This window comes from Sinohyriopsis cumingii, chromosome 4, assembly GCF_028554795.1.
Source record: "Sinohyriopsis cumingii isolate HCF-2022 chromosome 4, ASM2855479v2, whole genome shotgun sequence".
NCBI classification, from domain to species: Eukaryota; Metazoa; Mollusca; class Bivalvia; order Unionida; family Unionidae; genus Sinohyriopsis; species Sinohyriopsis cumingii.
The window spans coordinates 85707902-85731004 of NC_142964.1; the positions used below are offsets into that span (position 1 = coordinate 85707902).

Below are 23103 nucleotides of genomic sequence, written 5' to 3' on the forward strand. Positions count from 1 at the left end.
AAAGCTAGCTACAATGAATTTTTTTATAAAAAGGACATGTAAAAGATACTTAAATGGACAGGTGTACATGCCAATTGCTATATTATGCATTTCTTTCAATTCATATTTTATATGATTTGAAAGCTGAATAAACATTGTTTGCATTGTAAAATCATCTGCAAAAACTGAAGTAGGATTTTCAGAACTGTGCATCATAGATGCAACCTTGCTGATGTATCCAGATCTTTTTGTTATAATTATTTCTTTGATGTCACCATTACTTTCAGATACTAAAAGTTCATATTTATGTGGACATGTTAAATTTCACTGGAAAGTAATGTTTTCTTACTCAGCCCACATAGAAAATCATTACTGATAGTTCTTGGCATATATTCTTGGCAAAATGATCAATGATGATGAAACCTCTCAGCAAAAGACCCCCTAATATCTCCAGTCACTTTAGATACTGATATCAATATCAATCAAGAATCATTTAAGTTTCAGATATTCCATTCTACTTTTACCAGGAACTTGAATCGAAAACTGTACCACATCAAACATTATTGTTCTGTCCAAGACATTTTTCTTTAAATTTCTCAACTCAGTTGTTGAAGAATTCCAGAGAGTTGTAAATTCTTCATCTCTAGCTGACCTCTAGTCACAGTCAACACCACACAAACCATATAATGTATTGAGAACTGTTACATTTAAACATACATGGTACCCAGGGAAGGCATTTTTTTTACAAAAAACATATGCCAGGGTACATTGATTTCACAGAATTCATATTAAAATGATAAGAAAATTCTAAACTGCATCTATAAGTCAGTATTCCACTTTAAAAGTGCCTTCCCTGGGTCCCATGTATGTTTTAATGGAACAGCCCTGATGTAATCATCATCACTATGATTATACTAATATCTGCAATAAAACCACCCATACTTCATGTTCCAAGTAGGGAAAAGAAGCTGATTTGACATGGTACTGGAAAAAAAAGAATCCAAATGATAGTGAATTTTTTTGTTTACTATATCTGTATTAAAATCCAGACCTTAAACCAAAAATTAATTGCATAAAGTTGTACAATTACAGTATCACATTATAAAACTTTGCCAACTTATGTTTATCTCCATCAACATGCACCTGGTTTTACGATATATTGTAATTTTTTAAACTTTATGTTACCAGGTGAACACTAACTGAAACATTTAACAAAAAAAGTCTTCGACAGAATAATAATGTTTGATGTGTTACAATTTTTTATTCAAGTTTCTGTTAAAAGTAAAATGGAATAACTGAAAGTGAAATGATGCATAAGAAATATGAAGGCTCTCAAAACATAACGCTTGAAAAATTTACCAATATAAAAATTAACATGGAGAATCAATATTTTCTATCACCTTGGAGTCTGTGACAAAATTTACAATACTCTTGATTCAGGATAAATTCTCTGACATGTAACAATTCTGTGAAATCGGGGACCTTGTTCTTTGTGTACCTGTTTATAATGCTGCATCCACTGCAATCCCAGAAGTCGGATGGCAGGCACTATACAGGGGTGATTCACAAATATGGTGAGGTGGTCCAAAAGCTGTGATTCCTCTGCTGATGTAAGAACTTCTCCCTCAAATTCACGCTAAATTAAATTTCAACAAAAAGTTTCTTAAGAAGAATCATTACTATTTAGTTTTGATTGTAAAAATAGTATACTTTGTGTATATTTTATAAATATACAAGAAATATTGAAAGGAATATTACTACATGTATTGAGGTCCTCAATAATAAGATGAAATCTAATTCTTGTAGATGCTTGTACCAATAATCTTAAAGCTGTTTTGCATTAAAAGAATGAGAAAATTTGTTTAGTAATTTAATCTGAACCCTATTATCTTATTATTAATTGTGAAAAGAAAGAGTTGATCACTTATGAACTTGGACTTTATTCCTTACGGTAGTAAAATTTAAAAAAAGATAACTTTTCTTAAATTGTACTTCTTATATACCTGATCACATTAAACTAAACTCTGCTATCTGCCAAATCCAGTCCTCCAAGAAAAAGAAAAATTATGTCTTTTCTGTCTATGCACGTACACACTATAAACAATAAAACACTACAGGAAGTAACTCTTCTAATATACTATTTTAATAACCTCCCCTTGCCACCATAATGTGTCTACCCATCTATTTAATGATTTTCAGTTTAAGCTTGGACGAAGAATTAGATACACTTGTCTGGTTACATTAATGTGTGGAGAGTAAGTAAGAGGTGGGGGAAATAATGCTGGAGCATCCAGCCCCTATCAAACCTATCTCCTAATGTGAAAGTAACACAACAGGGCCTAGGATCAGAGCAATATTTTCAACCCAACTTCTGTCGGACTTGGAATGAGGGTATTGTCCTACTGATGAAATAGTTTTCTGGCCAAATCCAGTGAAAGCTAAAATCTCCTTTCCAGGAAGGAAGGCTGTGCTATCATGAATGGGGTATGTTAACAACTATCAGGGCAACTGCCTGAGGCTCAATGACATTCAATTTTTGTTTCTGAGAAGTGAGATCACATAGGTAGAAAATAACGAAATTTTCAAAGAGTACGCCAGCTGACTGCCTCCAAAATATATCAATTAAAACTATGCATCTGAATGTCAGGCTCAGTGAGATCTTTGAATAAGAGTTCAGAATATGCTGGTCAAATGAACCAATTGAGCGGCAAGACAACTGCCTGAGAGGTTATACTGTGCTGTCCAACTTCACTTGAAGGAAGAGTCACTGCTAGGCCTTGCAGATCCTTTCCATTGGCCTCATGTAGCACCTGAGCATGATTGAACCTTACGATCAGAACTGGAGAGTTTAGGTCAGGAGAAAGGGCATGCAATGTGCTCTAGCTAAGACCATCAGAAAATATGTCTTGTAAGATAGAAGCTACAGTGAAGATAAAGACAGAGGTTCAAAATGAAGTGAGCTGAGCTATGTCAAGATCCAGGAAAGTTCCATCTGGGAAACAATGTGAGTGAATCAGGTTGTTATGTATATTTAATTCATATTGTATGCTGACCTTTGTCACTGAGAGATTGAGGTTTGACCTACAAACTTTTGTCATTTTTTTAAAGATGATTATTGCGAGTTTAAGGTCCAACCTTATTTATAAACTTGGAATATTCTGGAAGTGAACTTGTTTATAATTTGATGGAATTTGCCATTTAAAATGACCCACATCCTTGGCATTCTATTGTGTCTTAGGTCAAGTGAACTTAGTATATACCAGATGATGTAAATAATTGTTCATTCCTGTTTTTAAGTTATGTCTGTGGAATCATTAACTGTTTTGTTCTGTTCTAATTTGAGAGGAATCATTTATTTCAATTACTCATTGGAATTAAAAAGTGCTCATTCACTTCTGTGACTAAAACACTACCTTGGGATTATTGATAATTCATTCAAAGACATGGATTAGATCAATGTGATACATCAAGACTGTTGGTATATCAACACATTCAAGACTATTGAGACATTAGTACATTCAATACTGGATTTTTTTTGGAACATTCTAAACTCCTGGATGTGAGATAGAACATTTATAATTAATTGGGATTTTATTCACAATCCTGTTGTTGTTGTAGGGTTTAACGCCATTTTTCAGCACACGATAGGCTATACATGGCAGCCAGTATTAATGGTGGAGGAAGAACCCGGGAAAACCCCGGAAAGAACCACCGACCCACGAGAAGCTACTGGCAAGCTTTCTCACAAACCCACATTGGCTGAATCCGAGACTCGAACCCACGCAGACAGAGGTGAGATGGCAGTGATCCGTAACGGACAGCGCTTTAGACCACTCGGCCACTCGGGGTCCCCACAATCCTGTAAGTTCCTCTTAAACTCTTACTTAGAAATAACTTATTTTTTAATTTTACTAAACTTCTTGGTTTCATTTCTTTCTGTTACTTAATTTAAGACCATAGTGTGACCATTATCTTCAATCCCATGGTGTCAGAATGTGTAAGAAATCATGGTGCTATAGCCTTTGATTGTGATGGGGGCAAAAGGAAGAAATTAGCCAGTTGTGGGATAGCTGCTAGTTGTGACACCCCAAAACTAGTTAACAACAACACAGCACTTTCTTTCGCATGCCTTCAATGTGGATGGCCTTTTAGCTGTTGCAATTCTGACCATGACTAAAGAGCTAAACTTTTTCCCATGCAAAGTTACCCTGACAATACCAGGCTTGAAGAAAGAGCTTATCCAAGCACAGCTGAAAAACTGGTGATCTTGTTTGTTGTTTTCTTCCGGGGACCATCTACCACATGGTCAAATACATAATGACACAGGACTTATCCCATCAAAATGGGATGATGAAACCCATTCCTGCAAGTTTGACCCCTCACTTTGTGAACCATATTCAGGATCATGATCAATGGGTGGAAGCATAAGCCCACATCCCCACCTGCTGACTGATGTGCCATCAACAGCCTAGGTTTTGATGTCCAGGAATGGAGACACAAAGGTGGGTTGTTTGCCGTTCCACTTTTATTGCAAACAGGTTGATCAGCTGACAGCCTCATACACCACTCCCTTGATAACTCGCGCACATCGGGGTCCAGAAACATCGACCGCACTATAAGCGAGGGGCGAGTTATCGAGGGACCTATAAAATAAGCCCAAAACCAATAAAGTGATCGACGACATAACGGAAAAATAAGGGGGGGGGGGGGTAGGCAGATTATACTGTTGAATACTCACTTTATAATCGTTCTGAGATTAATTGTTAATAAATATCTCTTCAAACGGTGTACTTTATTATTTTCTCATAGGACAACATTAAAAATTTCAGGATAAATTACAGTATATTGAGGCGATCATCGAAAACATTATTCCACGTGGTTTCCGTTCGCTGAACATGTGTACCACTTCACACATTGTGTACTACGTCACTAAGTTTTATGTTGAATTGTATACATTCTAGTTTCATTGTTTGAGCCAAATTAGAAGTTTTTTATACACAAAAGATCGACTCTTTTCGAGAAACAGTGTCGATCGAACGATAGATAGATAGATTTGAATGCGATAGAAGTAAAATGGAAAAAAAAAAAAAACAAGAGTTAATCAGTACTGACATATTTAATTGGTCTACAAATTTAAAACAACGTAAATTAGAACAAGTTAATACTTGCCGTTTGTGCCACGCTTGACAAATATCAATTCACTTTTTGAAAAAATCAGTTAATTTTTTTTGTGTGTGTTACTCCTTGGTTTCTCTGCCGCCGAGCAAAATCCCTCAGATTTCTCAACTGCATGAGCTTTACGTAGTCAACATTTTGGGTCTCCAGCCACCTTATGGCAATATCAAAATATTTGCTTCCTGTGTAGAGGGGTGGGGGTGCAACATCTGTGTCTGCATCACTTTCAACACTTGTGTTACTCCAGTTAGAATCGTCTTCTGCTGCAAATTTGTTCGCTATAGAAATAATTATAGTTTCATCTGACATGTATTCGGCTGTAGGGCAATCATTGTCAGCACAAATCCACTCCTCCATCAAGAGAAACGCCCATCTCAGGACCATGAGTCTGTACTAATTTCTCCCAAACAGCCTCGGCATTAATGACATCAGTTTCACTGAAACATTCGAAGTCACTATCGTCGTCGTTGTCTCTGTTACTGTTTTGCTTTACGTCAAAGGCAGCTCCAAGACCCTTAATCCAGCACCCGAGGTCTCTTGTAATCGATTTTTTTTTAAATGCAACAAACACTTCCCCAAGTTGTTGATCAAAACAAAGCCGGCATGTACATGTAATTAGGTTCTCACAGAAGTACTCACGGGTTTCGATGTGACGGTCGATTGACTCTTTTCATGTTTTCAATGAACAGACTATGTTGTGATTATAATGTTTACAATGAAACGGAATTAAAGGATTAGAACGTGACTTTCACACAGGAAGTCGTTTAATTGGTGTTTATTTCATTCTCTGTTGCCACCTGTTAACATTTACCAGAAGTTTTCATTGATCGCTATTTCACCAGACTGTTTATTTACAGTATAATGACAACTATTTATCCTAAAAACTTACATAATATATGATATCTTTAAACAGAGGTCTCGCTAGGATTTTAAAACTGGGTCTTTCTGCCTCTGAATTCAATCACTAAATATCAGTATATTTTCTCACTCGGCCGCCAAGTCAAAGCCTTTGAACTAGCCGCCTAGCTGTTGCATCATGTTCTTTTCTTTTTAATGTACTCTTAAGAAATAGCAACAGTACATCAAAGAGTCTTTCAGTCACTGAATTCTGTCATTGTAAATATCAGCACAGTAAACTGATCAACACATTTTCCCACAAAGCAGGTGGCTGAAACAGGACCAGCAAATCTTTGAATTTTCCCGCGCAGCTATTACATGCGTAAGGAGGACTCCCGCCTCAGTGATTTTCTGCGTCCCAGGTCAAAAATTGGCATCCAAATACGCGTAATTAAGCGTTTTTGAGATCTCTGAAATTAATTCTTCTCTAGAACTTGCAAATTGCAAAATATGGATAATATTTTTACGGGCATTAATCACCATTTTCGATGATAAAACGAGCAATATATCAAGGTTTAATTTATCAATTCTTATCGTAATTTTTTTCATGTTCAGCATATTTTAAAGATATTTTAAATACATTTTGTCTGGAAAAAATCGGGAGCCAAGACGGACACCGCGTTATAAGCGGGATCGCGAGTTATCCGGGCGCGAGTTATCGAGGGAGCGGTGTACACTACAAATCCAATAAATGACTGACACACGGAAAGACCAATGTTGCAGAAGATGGTCTCTCCTTGACAAAGAATTTGCCAGGACACTGAGATATGGACACTAGGTGAAGAAGTCCCAAACCATGATATACATTTCTGCTGATATGCCCCTCTCCCTTGTTTGAGGGGATAACTGACAACCACAGAGTTGTCCGATAGGATCAAGATCACCCTTCTGTGGAGCAAGTCCTTCCAGGCATGGGAGAAATTATCAATTAAGGCCCCCCTGTTTCAGAGTCAACTTGTTGCTGACTGCGAAGTGGGAAGGAAGTGGACCAGCCCCATCAATCTAATGAACTGACATTAGTGCAGATCGCAATATCCAGTTTGGAAACTTCCTGTGAATACTCACCACTAACACATCTTATCTGCCATTGGTGATTTAAGCAAACAGAGTGAGGATACTACTGGGCCAAGAGGGCCATTGCCAAGGGATGCACAATAAGGAAGCTGAGATGAAGCAAATCTACTGTCACACTGAGAAAACTGTGGAGTTGAAGGTACTCTTTTACCATGACAGATGTCGTGATGGAGATGAACACTGAAAGATTGAGAATCTAAATGATGCACTTTGTGGGGAGATGAACAACGATGAGACCTGTCAGGAATTCCAAACCAAGATCGATGAAATGCTGACAAGAAGTTGGGAAAGGTAAGGGTGAAAAGGTGGTTCATGTCCCAAACCAGAACAGAACTTACCATGTTCTTGCAGTTGATCGTCCAGATAACCACCATTGATGCTGAGGGCATCTTGATGTTGAGCTAGAGATATAGTCCAAGATCTTGGTGAAATCCCAAAGACTGAGGCATAGTTCAAAAGAAAAAGCATGAAACTGATATACCATTATTATGGCAAAAGAACTGTATGATGCAAGGTGGATGGGGATAGTCAAGTTGAGGCTGATCATGCACTCATCTCTTTTAGGTGGCGCTCTACAGTTTCGTATTTTGCATAGGGTTAGGATTTTAAAGAAAAAGAATTTCCCCGGCTTTCCTCACTGGTTATACTGGCTATTTAAAAAAGACCTTGTATATCTTAGGTATAATGCAAAGAACCTTTAATTCCCTTTATTTTGGTGTATGATTGATGGATGTACTATGGGTTATAGAGTATACAGCTTGGCCTTACTTCAGATGTGCACCTTTCAAAAAAGTGCTAGCTCTACTTGGTCATTTTCATTTCCTGAACTTCAGAGGTAAATTGTATAAAAAAGAGCCAATAACTTTTTTTTACATTTTATATATTTGGTAATTCATTCATTGCACTTTCAGAAGCTGGTATTGTCTAGTCTGGCAAAATTAATTTTCCCCATTTTAATAGCTATGTATAGTGTACTTTAGACTAATTCAGGCTGATTTTTTAACACAAGGGAGCAGTCATTTTAGTTAGCAGTATGCTTAAATCATGTAAAATTTCCAAAAGTACAATATCCAAAAGAAATATCATACACATTACATTAATGTAGCATAGAGGTAGGCCAACATTCTCTCCATTGTGAATGTTTTAAATGCGAACTACTTCACCTTACATATGTCACTCTCTCAAAAGTACATATTATCTGGTGAGTGCCCCCTTAAGGAAACCTGTTCTGACCATTATGACTCCATCCTGAATCTTGGCAGGACAATGAACTGGTTGAGTCAGATAAAGTCTATAATCAACTGGAGCTTACCATTAGCCTTCAGCACAAAGAAAAGCATAGAGTAAAATCCTCGAGAGTCTGACTTGTAAACTATCTCCAGTGCCTGCTTGGAGAGAAAAACTTGATCTTTTTTCTGTAAAATGTTCATCTTTCTTGGGTTATTTAGGTCATTTGTCATGTAAGGGGATGACAAATGGGATGGGGATGTACAAATGAGATCTATAGTCATTTAAAAATACTTGGATCAACCATTTGTGGTCAAATAAGAGACTGATCCAAGTCCGCTGAGTCACTGTCAGGAACCAGGCTGACCTGATGGAACAGAAACCAGTCTTCCCCTCCCTATCTCCACAACAGTTTACAAACCCAAGAGTCCTGTGATGACTTAAGTTCACCAAAGTGTGAAAATACCGTTGTTACTGTGGCATGGTTCTCTTGTTCTCTGGCTTATGACTGTCCTTTCTCTGAAACTCTGACAGCCGCAGCTGAAAGATGGAAAGGGTTGGCAAGAAAAACTGAAGGCTCCCATGTTACCTTCTACCTGCTTTCCTCAATATACCCACTTCCACTGGACAGTAACTGCAAGTCAGGAGGCAAAGAATACGGTGCTGCCACATGATTTGGTTCAAGCGAGGAAGAGCACAATGAGGCACTCATCTTGTATATGCCTTCCATATTCGAGTGGAACATCCCCAAGGAAAGGTGCAGTGTTCTCCACATGGGTGCTGTCATACATGACCTTTGGGATAGACATAAAAGCAGCACCCATCATATTCACTGGAAAATGGGACTCTGATAAGGACTGTTATGCCATAAGAGCCAGCAAGACCATCTGAAAGGTGTTTAATGCCAGGGCAGGTGTAAAGAGCCAGAATGGCCAGTCGGGCAGCTGGGCTGGAAGTCTAGATTACTGTAGAAAGTGAATGCAAACAAAACTGTTGACTGATATGTAGTCTGGCTGGGCAGCTTACTATAAACAGTGAATGCAGTTTCTCTGACATACTGAACAATATGGAACAGCATCATGCAACATGGCAGAGAAAGTCTGCATGATTTCATATCAAAGGATAGATAATGTACTGGTCTCTATCATATGTTGACAGGTTTTGCACTTTTTATCGCCACAGGGGCTAGATTGACTAGGGTGTTCTTGATTAGTGACTGGTATTAGCTTCGCCCTGACTAGGATGTTCTTGAGGTTTTTTGTTGTCTCTGGTAGGCTACTACAGGTTTGTTCGGGAGGATTAACTTTAGTATGTCCGACAATTCCACAATGGGCCAGTGTTTCCTGATGATTTTACCTACTTTGGGGTTGTCTGGATGGTAGGTCAAGATAAATGGCATCCTATCAGCCTTTTCCTTCTTTCCATATTTTAGTAGGTCATTGCAGTTTGTTTGTTTAGCCCTCTGGCTTGCCTCCACAATCAGGTCTTTGTTCTAGCCTGGGTAAATTAAATGTTTAGCTAGTTCTTCAGACCTTTTTAGGAATGTTTCATCGTCAGAGCAAATTCTGCTCATCCTCAGTGCCTGGCTATATGGGATGTTCCTAATGCAGTGTTTAGAATGACAGCTGATTGGGAGTAGATACTGGTGTTTGTCGGTTGGTTTCGAGTAGATGTCTGTATGGAGTTTGTTTTCTACCAATTTGGTTGTTGTGTCCAGGAAAATGTGGTTTGAGCTGGAGATCTCTGCCGTGAATTTTATTGAAGGATGGAAGTTGAAGGATGGAAGTTGTTTGCCTTTGGTATGAAATCATCCAGACTTTCTCTTCCATGTTGCCATGTTGCAGTTTAATATTGTTCAATATGTTTAAGAAACAGAAAAGCTACACAAAAGGATCAACCTTCACAGATCTGATTGGATGACAAAGAAGCTGTTCAGAAGTCCGATCACAGAACACTTCTCCTCCCCTTGCCACACTTTCAGTGATATAACACTTATTGCAATTGCTCACAACCCCAACTGGAGTTCCCAAACCAGGAAAGAAAATGAACCTTACTGGATATGCCACCTTAGAACATTGAAACCAAGCAGTTTAAACCAAGAAGACTAGAAAAAGATAGCCATGCACAAATAAAATTATATTTTGCAGCCGACACATTTTCTTTTAAATTCTCTAAATTTGCCTAATAACCTATAATTACTACTATAACCATGAAATATCCAGGATATAATTTGTGCTTACATAAATTTACATAAAACAACAGCTGTCATTATGGCTCATCTATTTCTAGGTCAATAAATGCATTTTCCAGCATCTGCAACAAGTTGAAAAAAAATAGTTGAAACATAATAAATTTAAAGGTTTAATTCCTGTAGAAACAGCCATGTCAATTTTTGCAAACACACAGTTTTGTGTTTTATTTGTTTGTCTTGTCTATATTTTGTATTTGCCTTTGAAAAAAACTCATTAAGAGTCAAAAGCGCTCAGACTAGTTAGATATTCGTTTTGCACTGTTTGTTGTCAGTTTATTGCATTTATCTTAATCAATCCCTGACACATGATCCCTTGCTGAATCCAGTGCAATTGAAAGGTCTGTTATTCACCATACGATTTGTAACTGTTCGTTTTTATCCTTACCTGAATTTGTAAAATTCTGTGTAACATAGTGCAGTCTATTGTGGCCATATGCTGCAAAATCATGGGCTTGAATATCTGCAAAAAAGGGATTTTCACAATTATATATTTTTGTGTAAGTAATGCTTTTTACAGTTCATTTTTCACAGGTTTACTGATCTTTGAGCTTTTCATACATACTGTCACACAGGAAATCTAGGCAAAAAGTCAAGAATAAAATTCAACTTCTCCAAGTCTGGTTCCTACAAAATTTAGTCTGAATTTTCTGACACCAAGCTGAAAGCAAGAACATGCAAAGCACAAGACTGGTACTAAAACACTTTCAAAGGTACAGCTAAAATTATTATTCAGAAGCTACATTTTCTATAAATGACACTGAACTGTAACTTTAATATTTTTTAAAATACTTATCTTTTCTCCCTTAAGGTGCTAGCGATTTCTCTATGCCTTCATGTTAACAAAAAAGATGGCTTTCTGAAGCTGATATGCAACCAAACTCTAAAATACATTAAACCAAAACAGTTTGCTTGGTTTGGCATTTTACAGCAGAGTAACACAAGTATGTTATATGGTAACAATTCATTTGGAGCAAAGTACCTTGTTAAAGGACACACCAGAGTAAACAGTAACTTTATAGTAGAAAGTTCTAACCTCTGTTCCCAAATGTAAACAAAGTGTTATCAACCATGATGATTTCCCCTAGGTTCAATAATTTCTTAAAAGATCTGAATCAAAGGATGTTATAATAAGACACATTTTACAATCAATGCAGGAAATAAACCAAGTTTAAATTTTAACCTAAACATACCGTTGGTGATATTTCTGGCACATGTTGGACTAGCCTGCTGAGAGATTGAGTTACTTTCCACACAGCGAATGTGGTTAACAGCGGTATTATTTCCATCACACTAAACACTATCTGGCGTAATTCCGTGGGATCCACAGAAAAATGGTTCAGTATTTGTTGCTGAAATTTGAAATGAGAATCTATGTATTTACAAAGTCAAGGCTAATCTGTTCAAGATATCAAAACTATATCATCAATTTTCTGAATTCAAAATGAAAACAATTATGAGGTACATGCAGGGTGTCAAGCCAATTCTGTAATAAAAAAATTGAGAAAAATAAATGTACAGGATTGCCTGTTTTCATATCTTTTTCTATATAATCCTTTCAAATAGATACGCATGAAACAAAAATGTTTAGCACAACTTACCATGCAGTTTCAATAATTCCAACAATTCTACATTATTAAAGCCCCTTTTGTGGTCTTCCAACACCCTATTTTCATCTGATATCATTATTTGTCTTCTTTCTTTTCATATTAATATGGATACTACTACTAATCAAACTTCAAAACCATTACGGGTGTATTTTAAATCAGACTGACTGATGTGCATTACAATATTTCTCCAATGACAAGACCTGCTAGCAATTCTAATCTATGTCAGAATGGGGGGAGTGGCAATTACTGCTCTTTCTCAATGTAATGTTGTCTACATGAGCCACACTGTATACTACATTACAGTGAGACTGCCTTATAACGAATTACATTATACATGACTCCCTTGTTATAATACTGTCAATGGGATCCATAGCGTATACTACCTTATAATGAAGTACTCCCTCATTATAATGATGTCCATGGAAGCCATACAGTATACTGCCTTACAATGAAGTACTCCCTCATTATAATGATGTCAAAGGGAGACATACTGTATAATGCCATACAATGAAACTGCCTTATAATGAAGTACTCCCTCATTATAATGCTGTCCATGGGAGATATACAGTACACTGCCTTACAGTGAGACTGCCTTATAATGAAGTACTCCTTCATTATAATGCTGTCCATGGGAGATATATAGTACACTGCCTTACAGTGAGACTGCCTTATAATGAAGTACTCCCATCATTATAATGCTGTCTATGGGAGCCATACAGTATACTGCCTTACAATGAAGTATTCCCTCATTATAATGCTGTCCATGGCATCCATACACTATACTGTCTTATAATGAAGAAAATTATGCATATAATTTTATTACCACTGAATAAAATGGAATCCATGACCATACTCATTTATAAGTATTAACATGAGTGAGTGCACTATACAGATGTCCTTAGAAAAATTTATGGCAAATAAAGTTTTAAAACTGGAGTACACTATATACTTGCTTGTAAGTTGAGTCCAATTGCAAACAACAGTGACCCGGATCAGCCATCACATAATGCACTGCCAGATCAGGGTCTACATTGTTCATTCTAATAATTCCTTCTAACAAACTGCATAGACCCACTAAGTGATGGCAGATATTGTTCTATGCAGTTTGCAACTTATAAGCATGTTATGTATCTTATGATCAAGAATATAGTAAATGTTGTTGTTGTAGGGTTTAACGCCATTTTTCAGCACAAGATACATGGCAGCCAGTATAACTGGTGGAGGAAGAACCCTGCAAAACCCCAGGAAGAACTACCGACCCATGAGAAGCTACTGGCAAGCTTTCTCACATGCCCACATTATTTGAGCCTGAGACTTGAACTCACACAGACAGTGGTGAAATGTCCGTGATCCAGAACAGTGAGTGCTTTAGACCACTCGGCCACTTGGGACCCCCATATAGTAAATGAAGATTACTGCATGATTGCATAGAAAATGCTGCATAATTCCTCCAACAGAAATATTGCATGATTCCATAGACAGAAATACTGCATGACTGCACTGAGAGAAATACTGCATGATTCCACATACAGAAATACATGTACTGCATTATTCAATAGTCATAAATATTACATGATTCAACAGAAATATTGCATGATTCCATAGACAAAAATACTGCATTGTTCAACAGACAGAAATATTGTTTGATTCCACAGACAGAAATACTGCATGATTTCAGATATACCAGGTACTGCATGTTTCCAGACAGAAATACTGTGTGATTTCACATACAGAAATACATGTACTGCATGATTCAATAGGCAGAATTATTATATGCTCATTTTTTTCTCTATTAACTTCACATTGTCAGAATCAAGTAGTATTTTAAGATATTGCACTCACATGCACTTCATATTGCACTCACTTGCATGACACATGTGCCCAATAGTGTATTAGGAACTACTATGTAAACAAATCATGTACACTCACGTATTAGACGCTTTACGTTTTGGTTGATTAAATTTGTTTCTGAATGAACTAAAGCAGATGTTTTGTGGACAGCCACATACCACCTGCTTTGCCACATTCCACGTTAACCTTTTTGATACAATGTTTCTGATTTAGGCTAGCGATAGACACCAGACAGGTCATAAAATTGCTGGGTCCCTACAAATAACATGCAAGTGACAAGGCATTAACTGTCTTCTATAGCTGGTAATAAGAACAGCAAAAACTATACTTACAGTTTTACATCCTGAATTTCCTCAAAATGTACTTTCTTAGTTCTGCAAATCCGAATTACATGAGCCATGTCATGGATTCTTAAGCTTGATTACACATTTTGAAACTGTACTGTAATTTCAACTATATTCCAAGTGCAATTACATCCTCCTTACTGCACTCAAAATGAAATAAACATTATATTCCATAGTGTCTTTTTGATAATTGCAATTGAAAGCCTTCATATTTTTCCCACATTATGATTTCAAACATTCAATGACAACAGAAACACACTTGCACATGTCAACATGCTGCTCTCTCGCTGCTGAAATCAGATGTACTTCATGTAGAAATGACACAGATAAATCCAATTATCACAAAATTTGGCAGAATCGACAAAAATACCAAAATCTATTCATTCCAGACTAAATGGAAAAGTTGTTGCAAAGCGCATTAATTCAAAATATGAATCTAAATTTCAATTTTAAGTAGACCAAAATGCCATTTTTTTTCTCAAAAGTGATGTCTAGCAAATTCAAATTTATCTGGGCGGAGTTATGTGCGCATTAATAATGTTGTTGTTGTGTACTGATGAATCTGCACTTTTGTATTTAGTTTGGAATATGGCATAAATTCATTTACTTTGTTTCTTGAGGTGTATTTTTGTTTAAATAATTAAACCTTAGTTAGGATAAGAAAATGAGCATATAATAAAAAGGTTACTGCATTTGCATTTGAAAATATAAACTCATTTTGTTGGATGGATATACGCTACTCCCAAGGTTGTGCAGTATACCCATCTGAAAAACTTTCATATTTTCACATACAAATGCAGTAACCTATAAATACTGTACGATTCCAGACAGAAATACTGCATGATTCCATAGACAGAAATACTACATGATTCCATAGACTGAAATACTACATGAATCCACAAACAGAAATATTGCATGATTACATAGACAGTAATGCTATATGATTCCACTGACTGAAATACTGCATAATTCCATAGACAGAAATACTGTGTGATTCCACGTACAGAAATACATGTACTGCATGATTCAATAGATAGAAATAATGCACGATTCCACAGACTGAAATACTGCATGATTCCACAGACAGAAACACTGCAAGATTCCACAGACTGAAATATTGCATGGTTCCATAGACAGAAATATTGTATGGTTCCATAGACAGTAATAGAATGATTCCACTGACTGAAATACTGCATAATTCCATAGACAGAAATACTGCATGATTCCAAAGATAGAAATAAAAATGAAATTACTCAGGATCAAAATTTGTGACCAGAAATTAGGAAATTTCTTGTTAAATATGTGGTTCAATAAAGATATTTACCACATACAGTACCTCTTTGAAAAATGGAAGCAATGTGGATCAAACATTTTTTGTTCCAATAGTTTCATGTTTACCCTGGACACATACATGAAACACTAAACACAAGTAAATCTTTCAAGTGAGTTTAAGTATCTGAGTGATTGGCACTGGAGTTATTCAAAATTTTAATGTACAAAGTGATAGAATAAAAAAAGTTTCCTATAAAATGTTATACTCATTTATCCAATGGTTGCCAATAAAGCAGAGTCTATTTTGAAATCTACTTCAGCTGACATATTCTTGTTCATGAGGAAGAGGTTTGAAGTGCAGAGGAAACATGCTTCATGCCATCCTTATTAAATGTACATGTTCTGTACAACCTAGAACTAAAAATCAAACCAAAATACAAAGTTCAAGTCATTAAAACTAGGTCACAGCTGTTCAGCCTTGGTAAATCATGTTATCCCAGAATAAACTGTTTGAGATAACATAATTATCTGAACTGAAACCCCTGTACAATGTAACAAGAGACCTTCGAAGGGTCAGACACTCAACTGGAATTCAAAATAAGACGATTTCTTTCTTTTAACTGCTGAGCATCAAGATTTTCAAGACAGCAGTTGTTACAGCCATAATGGGTGCATAATTGGCACCATTTTCATTTAGGACCAACAAGGTATTATTAGAAGTCTGGCGGTGAAAACTAAATGTTGATGTAGTCATCCACGTGGGAGTAGTAGATATAACATTTCAAGATGGTCACCATAGAGTTTCTGTTCGCATCATTTTTATATAGAACCAAGTAGATACTGTAAAAACTCTTATGATTTTCAAAATGGATTTCATATCAGCACCATCCTGGACCAGCAAAACATTGTAAGAAGTCTTCTGGTGAAAACCCCATACTGATACCTCTTTTCTTTTGCAGTGGCCATACTGGAGATCAGACTGACAAAATGGGGATCAGACTGGCATCACCTTCATTTACAATCAACTAGACATCATAATAAATCTTTCAGCAAAACCCCAGTGCCAAAACGATCATTCATTCAGGAAAAAAAATGCTAACAAGATTTAAAAATGGTCACTGTGGTCGCCACAATGGATGTCTGAGTGGCACCATTTCATTTAGAATCAACTGGAAATATAAGAAGTCTTATTATGGTGAAATACCCATGACAATATGACTTTCTATTCAGGAGTAGCAGTGATACATATAGTTGTCATGGTGGCCATATTGGACATTAGATCAGCACCATTTTCAGTTAGAACAAATTGGACATCATAAAAAGTCTTTTAGTGAAAACCCCATGATGATATGACCATCCATTTAGGCAGAGAAGTAATAACTTTTCAAGAATATTGCAGTAAAATTCCATCCTAAAGAGCTAAAGAGGCTTGCTATAAAAAGGAAATTACTGATTGGTCAAAATAACTGGGACATTTTTAGGTCACTACCACAACTAGATTTTGACCAATCAACTGTTGTCTCAACATGATCTGCATTATAAACAGATTACAACAGCATGCATTATGTGAATATTGGTGGGGATTTGCTGAGCTCTGAAACTTAAAATTACTTATGTTGTAAGTTGGCAAAAATTTTCTTGTTGTCATGTGCTTAGGTTCAAATAAACAGTAACACAGAATGAGTGAAAACAACAAGCTTTTTAAAATTTAACAAACAATTTTTTTGCTGGAAAATTCTGTAAAAATAAAAAAGGAGAAGAACTTATGGTTTCAACAATCAAATCCAAAATTAATCTAAGAATAATCCATGAATTTAATTGCAAAAATCCTAGTAATAAATGTTCTAATAATTTCAAATTTGAATTCTGATGTAAAATCCAAGATGGATGACGATGATGTATGCTATAGTCAGTACTATGCTTATCTACAGTTACTTGTAGAAATACAAATAATGGCACTCCGGTGTTGGAAATCCAAATTAAACTTGTAAACAATGTCTTTCCAAAATCTGAGTAGCACTCCTAAAAATATTTCCAGAGAATAAAGAATAAATCCTTTTGAAATCCAACTGATCTGAAGAATTATTATAGCTCAAATCTGGCTACAACAAATTAACCTGACATCAGTATTAAAAGCCCCCAAAACTGAGAAATCTCTCTCTACACACCACTATTATAACTAACAAATGCGTTATTATGGAAAAACCAGAATTGCGAAATCAAAGGGGGGGGGGTCAGGTGATCCTGTTTATATCACAGACACAGAATATGGCCTTGATTAGACCAATGATTTTATTCCCAGAATAAAAATTTTAAAAAAGTGTTTACTTCTTAACCCATGTAGTCCCATCATGACTTGACAACAACCAATCATTTTAAAATAAAACAGAACTTTGCTTACTAATTCTGAAGCCAGGTCAGAATTTAGATCAACACCTGTTGTTTATAAACTAACAGTCAAGGTCAAACAATTTTCTGAAAAAGTATCATCTCTAGCGAATAAATTTACATTACAATAGCATGTAAGAAAAATAAAAATTTAAAACTGTCAAACAAACAATTAAATTAAAATATATATATATATATATATATATATATATATATATATATATATATATATATATATATATATATATATATATATATATTAAATCAGATATAGGTAAGACTTGTGAAATGTAATTACATGTTTATAGAAATACCTGCTGTTATCTTCCCTTTGGCATGACAATGTATCAATAAAGCTTCAGTCTAGAAAACAACAGTGACCTGTGGCAAATGTAATATTGCCCTACCAGATGCATAATCACATAAATTTTGACATTCTCTGTCTCTTACCTTCTAAAAGGTGCTTACACATATAGATGTATGAAAGCTCATAGAAAGAGAATCATTTTTCACATCAAAATGATACCTAAATTACTTAAAAGTGTGACACTAAATGCAAATATTAAAAAACTGTGCACTAAGCATGCAACTGCAACAAAGTACAATCATAATATTTACTTATTTTAGTATAAAGTTTCTATCACATACCTGTGCCAAAAACATGAATTCGTTTTCTCTGCAACATGCTATCAACTGACAATAAGTAGGCAGAACAGGCACAAGTTACTTATACCTGATGCATGCCAAATGTTAAGTGATACTGAAGGGCAGAATGTGCACTCAGATTTATTCTGCATCTACACAGCCCATGGATGAATGCATAGTAATTTTTACACCACCCAGTCAATATTTATGACATCATATGAGAGGACAAGTTCTTTTATTGAGCCCTAGGGAGGGTTTTTCTAAAGGGGAAAAAGTACAACATTATGTCACAAAGATGATAAGTTGACATTTTTAATGCCAGAAAATGCCTAAAATTGAAATGGATATTAGCCTGGGGTGGGGGGAAATGAAGAGAAAGCTTCAGTGGAAAAGGTTTAGTGAACACCCTGATATCTGAAGGATACATATGTTAACACTTAAAACCATGAATGCTATTTAAAGCTATTTCTCCACAGCTGCATCATGCCATTATTCAAAGCAGCTTCCAACTTAATGATGTTCAATTTCTAACTTATGAAGTAAGGCTTTTCTTAACATTAACACACAAAACTACCACTAGTCTCTCTCCTCCCTCTTGTCAATTTCCATCCTTTTCTAGGCCTCTGAAAGGAACCGGGGATATGGTTGTGCATGAATTATCAAGGCACAGGTGTACAGAAGCAACAATTAATAAGTTTACCGTTATTTGCCTTCCAGACACCATTTCTGTGGGTGCTGTATCAGTGTTAATTAAGCTGAAACATAGAAAATTAGAATGACAGTCATTTGAAAGTGTAATCAGCAATTACAGAGAACCCTGAAACAATTATGTACCCCAAAATGCATTTCTTCTGTGTTGCATTTTTCACTTATGTTTATTCTTGCATGGTTTGGAAGTGCATCTACAAACATTCAAAATGCCTGCAAGACTACACAATGGAAGTAAAGCTGAAGGAATCTTAATTTCTATCCAATAAATAACTGATGTTGTACATAACTGAGGCAAAAGATCACTTTTAAATCATAATTCCTAGCTTCTCATGATGAAAAAAAACAAAAACAAACTTCATAGATTTTTAAACTTGTAGTTTGCATTTTGTTTTAATTAAAGTTTTACCTTACATCCCATAACTGATAGCAGCATCAATAAAAATGTTGGAGAGTAGAAGGTATTTGGTGGTGATCAGGAATTGGCCATTGGAGTATAGGTATTTACATACAACTGATTTTAAAGTGATAAACATTCAAAAAAATATTTCAATGATCATTTATTGCTAGTGCTAACACTGATGATTTTTTTTTTTTTTTATTAATTCTGCATTTTTGCTCAGTGTTCAGTCCATTTTCTGTTAATTCATCATTCTATTTGTATTTCAAAGGGGTGCATAGATGTTTAAGGGTCTATACTAGCTTGCCTCGGGAAAGCTTTAGGTAGGTAGGTAGAGTAGGTAGGTAATAATAATAATATTAATAATAATAATAATGTGGACTTAGAACAGTGCTTAATCTTTTGAAGCTCCAAGTATTTTTTAATATTGAATAACACATAAAAACATATCAAATGACAAGATTACAAAAAAACAAACACCATGAAATCACAAAAACAAAAACATGCTGGCAATAGTTAAGGAAGTAAACATTATTAAGTCTTTAAGTCTGTTCTTGTAGTTGTAATAGGTGAGTTGTAAGAGCACTCTTGAATCAGATCGCAGTATCCTTGTGTCTAAGATCAATTGGTGATTCATTCCATATAATGGACCCTGGTATGCAAAGAACATTTTCCATAAGACTTTGTTTTAATAGTTGGAACAATGAGAATACAACTGTTGAAAGAGAATCAGATGATTCTAGATGGGGAGTACACATGGGTGAAGTCGGATAGGTACGTTGGACTGAAGCCAGTCAATGAAATGTATCATAATGTACAAATTTATGTCTGGTTCTGGTTTGAATGGTAGCCAAGGAGGTTACAGAGCAGGTTGAAGGTGTGGTAAGTTCTTTGCACCATAAGGAAAATCCAAGCAGATGTGATTTGAAATTTTTAAAAAGAGGAAAAAATGATTTTGATATTGCATGGGAATTTTTCAGTTTAAAGAAAAGAAAGAGTAGTGTCAAAACTGAACAAGGTATTTCCACATGCAAGAAGTACGATACTGAAGTATGTTATGGTCATGGAATGAGCAATTTAAGTACCATCTAACTTGACACCACAAGAAGACAGGGATTACAGTGTTATCCAGCAGCACTACTTCAAAAATGGTGAAAAGTTACACAAAGAAAATTCTGGCAATGTTTGCAGTCGCACCTACATCTTTATATAAAGACACAAGTGTTCAACATAAGAATATAACAACTGCCGTCTCTAGATTAATTGTAAAAGATCTGCAAGCTTTCAGTATTGTTGCAAATGATGGTTTCAAAGAAACTGTTAGGGATTTGGATCCTCAATATCACTTACCATCGCACACATACTTCTCTGAAACAGTGGTGCCAGATATGTATAAAGCTTGCAGAGACATGAATAAAAAAAAGTTACATAAATGTGCCTGTAGCACTTACCACAAATGACTGGACCAGTAGAGTCACCAAATCTTATGTGACTATTACTGCTTCAATCTTAAATGAAAACTGGGAGCTGCAGTCTTTCGTTCTGCAGACCAGGGAGTTTTCTGAGAGTCACATTGGCTTGAACATTGTTAAAAGTATTAGTGAATTGTATTTAGGAATGGAGTCATACGTCGAATGAAAGGTAAAAGGTAGCATCACTTAGCGATGTTACATTTTTCAAGTAGTAAATGTTATTGTGACCATTTTATTGTTTTCGTCGACTATTACTGTATTCCAATATGAATTGCAAGATGAGTTTGGTATATCACAATATATTGCAATACTGTTTGGGGCATATCAGTGCTCCTCTAATATGCAAGATGCAAAAGACCTATGTGGTCATGAGATAATTGCAAATATGTATCCTAACCCAGTCGTACGTGAAGTGTAAGTCACAGTGACCATCTTTTGTTCTGAGGGTAGAGTATAAAAAGAAACGCAAACAATTATCAATTTGAAAATTCCAGCACAGTGTCCAAATTTTTGTAGTAAGGGCGTGTACCCATCAACATGTATCCTTTCACCAAGTTTAATGATTCTTGGTACAACAGTATGTTTACAAGTTGAAATAATTGTAGTCTTGAGCTAAATGTAAAAACTTAACATAAGCCATTGAAATGTAAAATATAGGTCACAGTGAACTTGTTTTGCTCTGAGGGCAAAGCATAATATTTATGCATACAATCATTTAGTCTGATAACTGAAGAATGAACAGGGCTTTCAAAATAAATGAAAAACCAACAAAATTCTACCAAAGTCAGTGAAGCATGAAATATGTGTCACAGTGGTTGAATTTTGTGATGAGAGTGTCATACTCATCAAGATGCATCTCCTCACCAAATTTCTAAATTCTGGGAATAAAAGTATGTTTATAGAGTGAAACAATCCAGATATAAATGGAAAAACTTATGTACATTTAAATACAAAGCTAGTCCCCTCCCCATGAGCTGGGTACCACGAACCCATTCCAAACTGTTGTCTAGGACCTAGGAAGACCAACTGATAGAGATGAAGTGAGGGTGTACCTGTGTATATACTTTTAGACGTGCTAATGCCAATGCTGGGATGTACAATAGCTCTTCTCTACTATGAGCTTAAAATAGTACCCACCTCAAAAAACATGTAAAGCCAATTTCATGTCAGGACTTTTTAAGCAAAATCAATCTCCATCTGAATTACTCGTCGTGAAAGCACACCGGCAAATTGTTATGTAGTTTTTTAAAATATATTTCAGTTAGTTCCGTTGTAAGTTCAGTGAAGAAATGTCGGATATCATATTTGAAAATGCACAAGATGAGACAAAAATGCTGGAGAATTAAACCAAAATATCTACTGAAATCATGTCCTATGACTGACACCATCGCATGTTTTATTCCAACTCAAACATAACAACAAATCATTTATTACTTCCAATTATAAATGCACGAGTTTCAGATATAAAGACAATCTTCATTTTTTTTGTTAGTCAAAGAAATGCAATGAGAAGAAGAAATCTTTTCTAGAATGAAATTATAACAAGCTCTAGTCATAATATGATTTGTCAGCTTGTTAAAAGCTGTATGAAGTGATGTTTTAGACTTACATTACATAGTTCTCCATGACCTTTGCCAGGAGAAGGACACAGTCTTGGATAATGTCAGACCTCTCTTGCTGAACCAGCTTCAAAAATGCCTCTTTGTGACTGAACAAAATGCCCTGTAACACAAAAACATTAGAAAATTACCTTGCTGGTGAGAAATTATGTTCATATCACCTTAAACTCTGACCTAATGACTCTCTAAGACCC

At 35.7% G+C, this 23103-nt stretch overlaps 1 protein-coding gene across 2 annotated transcripts in view; it reads right to left on the minus strand.

The window, feature by feature from the left end:
* Positions 1 to 23103, minus strand: part of LOC149801589 (AP-5 complex subunit beta-1-like) — an 84962-nt gene that overhangs the window by 46740 nt on the left and 15119 nt on the right. For both annotated transcript variants that reach the window (XM_089955836.1, XM_089955837.1), the window contains exons 5-9: positions 22900 to 23012; positions 19411 to 19465; positions 11794 to 11952; positions 10989 to 11063; positions 1478 to 1615 (exon numbers count right to left, since the gene is read on the minus strand). In XM_089955836.1, coding sequence (XP_089811962.1) covers positions 1478 to 1615; positions 10989 to 11063; positions 11794 to 11952; positions 19411 to 19465; positions 22900 to 23012 — 540 coding nt within the window. The remainder of the gene's footprint in view (positions 1 to 1477; positions 1616 to 10988; positions 11064 to 11793; positions 11953 to 19410; positions 19466 to 22899; positions 23013 to 23103) is intronic.